Here is a 10,406-nt window from a genome sequence, read left to right on the forward strand (position 1 = left end):
TGAAGATCCGATAGAAGTTAGTAAAACCAAGAAAGCATTGTACGTCTCTAACCGTCTTCAGAACCTCCCAAGACATGATTGCTTCTACTTTCTTGGGATCCATCTTCAAACCTTCTGTAGTCGCAATGAACTCCAAAAACTCCATCTCCGTCTGGTGAAATAAACACTTTTCTAATTTCGCATATAGTCCTTGCTTGCATAGTTTTTTCAAGACCAAAGGAACATGCTTCTCATGTTCTTCCTCGTTTTTAGAGAATATTAGGATATCATCCAAGTAGATGACAACAAAATCATCGAGGTGTTCTCGAAAGATGTCATTCATCATATGTTGGAAAACCGCTGGAGCATTGGTAAGACCAAAAGGCATGACATTATATTCGAAATGACCATACCTTGTACGGAATGCTGTCTTCCACTCATCTCCTTCCTTGATTTGTACGAGATTATAAGCTCCCCTTAGATCAATTTTTGTAAAGATCTTTGCACATCGAAGTTATTCTAAGAGACTAGAAATCAAGGGTAATGGGTAACGATTTTTCTTTGTTACCTTGTTGAGGCCTCAATAGTCCACACACATCCGTAACGATCCATCTTTCTTCTTCCTAAATAAGATGGGTGCTCTAGCTAATGATTTTGAATGACGAATGAAGTTCTTGGCTAGATTCTCGTTGATGTACTTTCGCAACTCTACCAACTCCATTTGCGATAGATTGTAGATTGGGCCAAAAGGTGGTTGTGCTCCTTCTTGCAAGTCTATGGCACAATCATATGGTCGGTGTTCCGGTAGTATATCAGCGTTCTTCTTTTGAAACACATCTTGAAAATCTTTATATTGCTCCGGTATACTTGCTGTTGAGATCTTCTCCTCGATAGTTGGAGCCGCATAAATGACAAATGAAGTGCCTTCCTTAGATGATCTTATAAACGCTCTTGCCCCAACGAATAAGGATTTCTTTTTTCCAGGTTTTTTTACTAGATTTTTTCTTGGGTGGTTTTGTGGGAAAAATCATCTTCCGTAACCTCCAATCTATCGATGGATTATGTTTTTCCAACCAAGAAAGACCAAGAATAATAGGATTTGATGGGGTTCTAATAATATTAAAAATAATATGAATACTATGGTCTTTAAACGTTACTTCTATAGGTTTTGATTCATGGGTGATGCTACCAGACAATAAAGGTTGCCCATCTATGACCTCAACATGAACATGTTTTGATTTTTGTACTAAAGGGATCTTATGATGCTTTGTAAATTCTTTGTCTAAAAAATAAGCAGATGCTCCTGAGTTTAGTAGTCCTAAGGTTCTCAGTTTTTGAGGGCCGATAAACAGAGGGATTGTAAAACAAAGTGCAGGTTGGGCAGAAAGAAAGAAACCTGATTGTTGTTGGGATATTTCATTGTCCAGCCGCACGGTTCCTACTATGGCTGGGCATCCTCGTTTTCTTGAACAAATACTCCCCTAGTCTTGACTATGCCTCGATTTTGCTTTTTGGGGCAGTTTTTGACTTTGTGGCCTTCTCCACCGCAATATAAGCATAAATTTTCCTCCATACGTTGCTTTTTTTCTTCTATAGTAAGAGATTTGACGCGTACCGCATCAATTTGCATGTCTTCTACCTCTGAATGCGAATTCACACTGCTTGCCAATGTAGTTGGAGCATGGCGAATTGTATGTTGTCTTGAGCGTTGGTCTTGGCAACGTTGGAATAGGCGATTATCGCACTTCACAGCTTGGCTAATGGCTTCATTGAGCATTTGTGGATCAGGAAGAGTTAACAGTAAATCCTTCACATCATCCCTTAAACCCCAATAGAATTGACTCATCAACGCTTCTTCATCCCAGTTGATGTCGCATACTAATTGCCTGAAATTCGAAGCATAGACTGATGTAGAACGCATCCCCTGTCGTAGCGACCGGATCTTTGTTGTAGCCCATCGAACCTTATCGTGTTCACCAAATGCTTCCGCAAATGCCTCCAAAAAGGTTTCGAAGTTATTTAATATGGATGATCGTTTCTCAAGTAAAGGAGCAAACCATGATAGAGTTTGTCCCGTAAGTAAGGTTCCAACAAACCCAACACAAGACTCCTCCATTGGATATCGTTTGGATTGTAAAACTGTTATCAACCTGATTTGATTGACGAATCCTCGAAACTTGAAACGTGTTCCATCGAACTTATCTGGAAGGCTAATTTGAGGCTCCTTATGTTGTAGAACTAGTGGTTCTTGTCAAACCTGAGGTAAAGTTGTTTCTCCAAGTGCAAAAGTTTGAGGCTGGTGTAGTTTAGATTGTGCTATCCAAGATATCCCATCATTATGAAGCCTTGCCACCACTCCTTCAATCTCTGCAGTTCTTTGTGATAATGTAGCGAGGGCATTCATAATAGCATCTAACTTAGACTCCGAACTTTCTGTCATATTAATATCTTGACCTCCGGCCATTCTAAAAGAAGGACAAAAATGACTCTACAAGAGGCAATATTGGTTTATAGGAGGGTAATCCACAACCTATAAAACGCCTTAAGAATTTCAAGAAGAGGGGTAATCCACTCTCTCCAAGAAGAATAAGATTCCAATATTGTAACAGAAGAAGTATCAGTTTAGAGGAGGGTAATCCGCAACCTCTAAAAAATGCTAGTATACCTTCAAGTAGAGGGGTAATCTACACTCTACTAAGAAAGAACTATCTCTGATATCTCAAGTTAAAGCAGTCTCGATAAACTGTCACGGACACAAAATATAGACTTGAAATCTAACAAGAAGTTCAAGAAGAAGTGGCAAAACTAGATTAAACAGATGAGTACAAGAACAACACCAGAAAGGTGAGCTAGAACTCTAAGAGATGTGTTGTCGAGACTGAAGAACTCTTCAGCCTCAATCCCTATATATACTCCTACTTAGGAAGCTTCTCGAGCTACTTCTATTAACTAAGAAGCTTCTAGAAAGTTCCAGAGGCTTCCTTTCTAGAAACTTCTAGAAACTTTTCTTCTAGAAGATTCCAAAGACTTCCTTTCTAGAAGCTTCTAGAAACTTCTCTCTAAAAAGTTCTAGAAGCTTCTCTTCTAGAAGGTTCCAGAGGCTTGTTTTCTAGAAAGTTCTAGAAACTTCTCTCTAAAAAGTTCTAAGGAATATGTCCCTAACACTGAGCGCTTTGAAAGCAACGTCACTCTTTGCCATAGATTTCTATGTGTACTTGTAGTTGATTTTAGTATGATTCCAATGTGGGTCAGTGAGAATTCAGTGTCATCTTGTTGAATTCAACATGGCATTTCTATAGCATAATTGAGTACTTCAACTTATTTTTATGATGTTGGAGATTAAGTTGGATCTTGGAGTGTGCTCTAGAAATGTGTATGTCCAGTATGCGTGGTGTAATTAGGTAATACATTTAAAGGTTAGTATTTTAGCGACTGGTCTATAGATGGACTACTGAAGACAAACTTGCACCAAAATTGTGCTTGTAGCAAGAATTCTAGACTAGTTGAGAGAAGACAAAAGTGCCACAGTTTGTTTTGTATCCTTGCAATGAATCAAGAGTTTGATTTTCTTAGAAATGACACATTCCTCGATCTGCTTGAAATTAGAAATACTACCTGGGTGAATGATGTCCACGAGATAGCGGACTCACATTCAGACAACTAGAACGAATTAATCTATTACTAACTCTGCATTACAGTAATTTATGGAAGTTACTGTACGTTATTTAATCTGAATTGACGAGTGGTAAACAATAAACCAACGCATAAACATTATGTAATCTAGATTGACAAGTGGTAATCAATAATCGAACGCACGAACATTCATGTGAAAATGACGGTTACAGGTGGGAAGTTTCATGAGGAAGGAAGTAGCAAGTACTTACTAAGTTTGAAATACCCAGTTACTAGTTCCAAAATCTAGAGGAGTTGTCGTAGAGCAGAGGAAGGTGATGACGAGGTTTGATCCATGTAGCTTGGTATGTAGCGTGGTTACAGAATATGAGCACTTGGGATAATCTCCATTGATCTGTCTCATTATTACTGTGATTTTCTTGGATATTTGTTATTGAGTTTATGCATGAAACTTTGAATAACAAAAGTATTGTATCATAAATTACCTATTTAGCATTGAACAAAGTATGAGGATTCCGAATTTAATATCTGTTAATCCCTAACAATTTTAGAACCTTCATGAGTGGACATTAAATGAGGTAGTTTGAAAGGGCAGTAATCAGCATTATAGGAAAGGGAATTAGTGATAGTCCAAATATTTGTGAGTCTGAAGTATGGTGAAGTGAAAAACTGTGCATATCCTAGGAATGTTGCAAACGATGATTGGCCTGTACAGCAATGCCCAGAGGATTTACGCTGGTTCTGGCTTGCTGCTGAATTTGAATGGCTTTAAAGAGGATTGTGTCACTTTTAAGATCTAACCTAAGTAGTCGTCGATTATTCTCATTTCCACGTCCCACAACCATTCTTTCGAAAGTGTTCTCCCCTCGCTAGATCTTGAAACTATAGTGTATGTTATCATGAGTTCAGGGGTTTTCACTATCAAGTGGTCAATTAGGTGAAACCTAATTGTCCAAAAAGCTTTCCAAGAGAGTATGTTTCCTGCCGTGTTTGCATCTCCTGTTGTAAGAAAAGCTAGAGAGGAACTAGGATGTGTCCGGTATGTCAATATAAACTCACCAAAATACCTAAACTTGTTTACTGTTGAAGATTATGCTGGATATGGTGGGATAGTAGTAGTTGTCTGACACTGAAGGAATTGAACTCACTGCAAAGTCAGAGTTATCCACTTTTTAGGATAATGTTTAAACTTTCAAACCTTGAGACATAAGTATGTTCCTGCTTTTGAGACTTAGCCAGATTGAGAAGAGCTCCCAATTGTATGTGCAGCAGTCTCAACTAAATTGTTTTAGAGTAAGAACAGGTACAATCCAACAACATATACAATAGCTCATGTCTGGATGAATCAATTTTTAGTCACATGTCAACTTGGGGTTGAATTGGTAATCTCAATACCGCCATGAAATGTCTAATCATCTTTTGTTAACATGAGGCGTTTGTACATTTGAAACGAAGTATATGTTTACTTTGTTGCTTGTAACGATGCTTCAAACATGGGCATTTTTGAAATATATCACAATCCATAGAAAGGTAATTCATACTGCGTGACAATGTCTGAAGGGTGGCAACACTTCTTTACAGGATGCTCATAGATTGAATACAATCGGCGATCATGTGTCACCCAGTCCAGACAGTATTTACTAATTATTTGAGCTAAATCTTGGTTCATGGCGGTTTAGTTGCTGGAATTCAACATCGAGAATTCCGCAGTGAGGTCATGTGGTAGAGGTTTTGATTGCGCTGAGTTTTGCTTCGGAAGTAGCGAATTGTAGTGGGTGCATGTTGGTTTTAGTGTTTAGTGTCTCTGGCGCTTATGGACTAGTTAACTTGTGTATTTCCGCATTAGTCTTGCAAATAGTTTGAACATGTTTGGAGTGCTATCAATGGAGGCCCTGGATTGCAGGAGAAGATATTCCTATGGCGCATGTTTGAGTTCTAGGAGGTCCTCACTCCACCTGATTTCAGGTACCATATTATGGATCCTTCATTCTTGAATCTACTAAGAAGTAGAATCTGATCGTTGGTTGCCTATTGCATTGGGTTGTGTAGGAGAATGGATGACGCCGGTCGAAACTTGAAAGAGCAGCTAGGAAGTGTGGAAGGGCAGATACGAGGACTGGAAGAGCGCATAGGAAGAGTGGAAGAGGAGATATCTGGAGTGGAAGATAGCATACGAAAAGAGGAAGAGCAGGTCGAAAAATGCTTTGATGATGAGGAGAAAAAGTAACTTCGAGATGAGAAAGCGCAATTCCTGCATGGACGAGGTCACTTCTATCACTCGTCATTGAAGGCCCATCTCCTCATCATCTTTGTGATTTAATGTTCCTGGGGGTTGCTGGATTGTTGAGCAAGGGTGTATTTCATGGTTATTGGAGTAGGTTTGGGATAGGGTTAGCGTAGGCTTGGATGGTCTACTTCATTGACCTGCATTGTTCCCATTGCCGGTTATCTATTGTCATTGACCTGCATTATTCCCATTGCCGGTTATCTATTGTCAGACTAGGTGGAATAGTTAATGTTTTCTCTTTATTATGGGTTGTTTAGAGGCTATTCTCCACTAGGGTTGTCCTTGGTCCTCGCTTGATCATTTTAGGTTTGGCAATGCATGTGAAGGTGCGCGCATGAGAAAATAACAGAGAAAATGGTCTTCTCTATTTGTTTTTTCCATGACATTGAGAGAGTACTGTAGTTTAGCTAGCGTGTCAAATGTATGCACCCAAGGCCAATTCACGATGACAGACCTTAAGAGAGTTGCCCTCGTGTGTGATGGTTGTTTCAGTCGCTTCACATTCATAACTATGTTAACAAAAACTTCAGTCATACATGGTTTTGTGTGTGCAGACTTGGGCACAGAACATGACCGGTTGGTGCAGGAGGTCGTGGTGCCGGATGTCCCTTCAGGGCTTCGCTCTTACCCAAGCTGCTCGACCAAGGAACGGATGTATAATCCTCTTAAAGTGGAGCATTGGGATGTGAAGGAAGAGATTGAAGAATTTTTCAAGAGGGCAGACAAAAGGAAGCATGCGTATGAGATCTCTGTGACGTCTTCTACTCGGAAAACTTCAGTGACAGCGAAGATGGAGGGAATTATCGTCGCGAATATTATGTCCGAAATCCAACACTTTATGAAGAAGAAGCAGCCACAGCTAAAGTTCCGTTTTGAGTCGCAGGTCGTACTCAGTTCCATTGAAAAGAAGAAAGACGAAACGTACGAAACAAACAAAACAGACAAAACAGACAAAACGGGATCGGATGCAAAATTTAGTCCAAATTTAGTCGACTTGGTGATCAGGAACCCTCGAGCAGACTTCGTAGTTACCATACACGAGTAGAATGCTTTGGTCGCAGAGGTAAAGAATGGAGGTCTGGGATCTGACCAAGGTGACGCCTGGCATCTCCACAAAGCTTGGACAGAATGCTCCTGCATACCAGGTCCTATCTGGCCCTATCCCATATTTTCATAGTATTTTCCAATTCTCACATTTTTGCAAGAATTCTGACCACGGTCCAATAATTGCAGGTGCGAAGTTCTTAGCATTACGGCAGCTCATGGTGAAAAGCTCATTCGTTGTATTAGTCAGCTGTACGAGCACATGGCTCTGTAAGCTGTTTTTGAACCCTTGATTTTCGTGGTAATCTTTCCTCTTGACTAGATTGCCTTGGAGCTCAGCCCTTATTTGCTTAGTCAACTTTGCCTTTGCCAGCTCCCAGTAATCAAACAGTCCATTTTGACGAACCTCTTTTCTAACAAACTGCATTTTACTGCCTATTTAATCCTGGTTCTATGTTGACTCACTTTCAGGTCTTATTTTCTCTTCTTTCTTCTGTCTCCTTTCATCCTACCAGTGTAATTTTCTGTCACTGTCTTGGTTTTCGGATCTTTTTTGGGAAAAATGCTAGCATGGAATGCGCGGCAGTTCTTATTTATCTTTCCTCTTGCTCTGAGTTGCAGCTCTGAGGTGGGTTACGGTGTCTCAACTGATGCTAGAAATTGGTTTCTCTTCAAACGGGATAATGCCGGCTGCCTCAAAATATCAGTTGGTTTTAAGGCGGGAGGTGGGCACCCACCTGTGCTTGCTGCGTTGACATATTTGGTGGACATTGCTTACAAGGATAAAGTTTGATAAAGGACCTGGTCATGGCGAAACTCCCAGAGTACATGGAGCTGCCCCTTCCGAACCCTCTAGTGAAATCACTGATGACGTTAAGAACGATCCAGACTTAAGAGGATGTGCGAGCAGTAACAGTGTCTCTAAAACACAAAGGTAACTTGTCCAGCCAGCCATTCAAATTGTTCCATGAAGTCGGACATGTAGAAGAGAACAAATGGTGAAATGACTGCAATTGCATTTGCAGGTCAACGAGAACTCGCTTAGATGGGAACCAGCTGGCTCTGAAAGATGTCTCTGCTGTGGACCTGAACCTGAAAGTAACGGGCGGTATCATAAGTTGTGAGGGGTGAAGTGGATGCGTTGCTATTGGCCGTATGTATGGACAGGCTGTTGCATTGAAGTTTGCCTACTTAAACACGGAACGTGCGGAGGTGAGCCGGAGTTGTGGTATGTGGAAATGTTGCGTTCAGAGCTGAAAGTTACCATTACTTGGTCTAATAGGGGGCTGAGTTTGAGAGGTCCTGTTTGCGACACCTTTAGTGGCAGGTAGTCTTAGGTAGATGCACGTGAAGCATGTTGGTGTCGAAGTGCACGTGCAGTTTGCGACACCTTACCTGTTTGTGATCTTATTTTGTCAAGCCCATCTTTTTGCCGTGCTTGTGCAGGCTCTTCTGAAGGAGGTAGTTGCCTATCAGAAGATAAAGAAGCTTTGGGGGATTTTTGTTCCTCGATTAATAGAATATGGAACCACATGTAACGGTCAGGCTGTATTTGTAGCCACAGAATTGATTGATGGCGTTGAACTTGGAGAAGGTAGGATTGGTTGCGAAACTGTCCAATGTGGAGGATGCTACTCTCTGCATTCTGATCTAAAGGGTTTCTCGTAGCCTGATCATGGTGATTTTATTCAGTGCTTCTTGAAGGGCCAGTATCTGTGAGTAACTGCAATCCTCTGGTGGATTAGTCATTTATTTGCTTGTGTGGTGATTATTTTTCAGTAGCAGTGACCCAGGAGGTGGAGACTGCTGCACTTGATGAGCTTGATGCAGTCCATGCATGCGGGTTGCTTCATGGAGATATTGAGGCACGTAATCTTATGGTAGTGCGGGGAAAACAGCCTCCCGTCCGCATCCTGGATTTTGGATTTTCGCGTATTACCAGCAGCAAGAAGTTACAGGAGTCAGAGCGCGTGCGCTTAGAATACCTCTTGGCACACATGATGAACTAGCGGGAAATGAGAAAATGCTGCATGATATCCATTCATTCTGCCCTTTTAAGTGTAGAGTAAGCACCTTTTCAAGCAACTTTCATCTATCTTGTTCAAGCAAACGGCCCGGACGTGACTGAAAGACGTAGGGTCTCATTCCAGTTCTTTATGTGTTCTAATGAAAGCATAGTCTTGGGTATTCATTAGCCTTCAAATTAATTTTCTTCTTGAGAGCACCTTGTTTCTATAGAGTCGAATGGTGGTCGCTCTTGAATCCGTAGCGATATGCTCTCTTTCACATTGTTTTGTGAGCACAGAGGGGCAGATTCTCTTCAAGAAAAGTGAGTTTGTCTTTACAATAGTATTTGTAATGTTAAGGTTGTAAAGAATGGTTGAAAGATTTTTGATCTACATATATAGATTGACTTTGGCCATATAATTAAGCCATAATATGTAGAGCCTATATATAAAATGTTTAAATATTCAAATTATTTAAATATTGAAGTTTGATAAAAAAAAATTAAAATCATTAATTGAATCTATGATTGCTATGTTGAAATTGTCAATAGCAAATATATATCAAAGGAAGAAAAAATTCATTGAAATCCAATAGTATTTAGGCCTTCAATTGTTGTATAATATTTACATCAAATTCTCTCTTATTTAAGCTTCTTCTTTTCTTATCCTTTGCTTTTGAGCCTTCTTGATAATAGACTATATGAATACCAATCTTATTTTCAACTCTTTTATATCCAACATGATTCATTTTTGTATTTAGTAAGGAATTAATAATTTAATTTGCCATGAACAATCCCACTATAGATGCTTTACAAGAAAAATAAAAAATATTTAAATTATAAAGATAAAATAATCATGATGAAGAAATTTTAATCTAATCATTGAAATCTATTAAAAGCTTAACAAAATCATGCCAAGTCTATGTATTCATTAGCACTATGTGATATGTATATTTGACTATAAATGCTAGTCCATTATCTATTTTGTAAAGAATAGCAATTAATACTCTAATAAAATTGAGAAACCAAGGACCAAAGGTGATGTGGGACTTATCTCCTCCCCAATTCATTATGGCTTCTGAATCCCTCAACCATGGCCTTCCTAGTAATAAAGGAAATGAGTCCTTTGACGTATGCATCCGAATGACATGATATGTCAAGGTATATTCTTCACCCTCAATCCACGTTCTACAATTTTCTATTTGACCCACTAGAATAGATGAACTATGATTTGCTATCTTGATAACAAAAGGAGATGGACTAGTGACACTCAATCCTAATTTCTCCATGGTTTGGAAGGGCATAATATTCAAACCACTTCCACCATCTACTATAGTATAAGATATTATTTTGTCTACAATAGAAACTTTAATTTCTATTGCTTTTACCTCGGTTTGTTTAGTATAGGCCTCTATTTTTGCCACCATCCTAACTTTGGGCCTTCTTTGTTTTCTCATA

At 39.6% G+C, this 10,406-nt stretch overlaps 1 protein-coding gene across 2 annotated transcripts; it reads left to right on the plus strand.

Moving 5' to 3' along the window:
• The first annotated feature begins 5,759 nt into the window (after positions 1–5,759).
• LOC112294773 (uncharacterized) lies at positions 5,760–9,403 on the plus strand. Of its 2 annotated transcripts, XM_073540426.2 has the most exons (7): positions 5,760–5,876; positions 6,454–7,044; positions 7,133–7,213; positions 7,565–7,877; positions 7,969–8,155; positions 8,390–8,537; positions 8,723–9,403. In XM_073540426.2, the coding sequence occupies exons 5-7, from the start codon at positions 8,099–8,101 to the stop codon at positions 8,950–8,952; spliced, it is 435 nt and encodes a 144-aa protein (XP_073396527.1). In that variant the 5' UTR covers positions 5,760–5,876; positions 6,454–7,044; positions 7,133–7,213; positions 7,565–7,877; positions 7,969–8,098; the 3' UTR covers positions 8,953–9,403. The 2 variants fall into 2 exon arrangements, 1 of the variants encoding a protein (XP_073396527.1); XR_012219456.2 differs by lacking the exons at positions 5,760–5,876; positions 8,390–8,537; positions 8,723–9,403 and having other exon boundaries at positions 6,186–7,044; positions 7,969–8,102.
• The last annotated feature ends 1,003 nt before the right edge of the window (positions 9,404–10,406 follow it).

The sequence above is a fragment of the Physcomitrium patens genome, chromosome 17 (genome assembly GCF_059467195.1).
Source record: "Physcomitrium patens ecotype Gransden chromosome 17, ASM5946719v1, whole genome shotgun sequence".
NCBI classification, from domain to species: Eukaryota; Viridiplantae; Streptophyta; class Bryopsida; order Funariales; family Funariaceae; genus Physcomitrium; species Physcomitrium patens.

What these genes read in the sequence shown, in the direction of transcription:
- LOC112294773 (XM_073540426.2), top strand. Translation starts at nt 8,099, where the DNA reads ATGTATGGACAGGCTGTTGCATTGAAGTTTGCCTACTTAAACACGGAA. An exon ending in TAAACACGGAACGTGCGGAG is followed by an intron (nt 8,156 to 8,389) that starts GTGAGCCGGAGT and finishes GTGCTTGTGCAG; the next exon opens with GCTCTTCTGAAGGAGGTAGT. An exon ending in TGGCGTTGAACTTGGAGAAG is followed by an intron (nt 8,538 to 8,722) that starts GTAGGATTGGTT and finishes ATTATTTTTCAG; the next exon opens with TAGCAGTGACCCAGGAGGTG.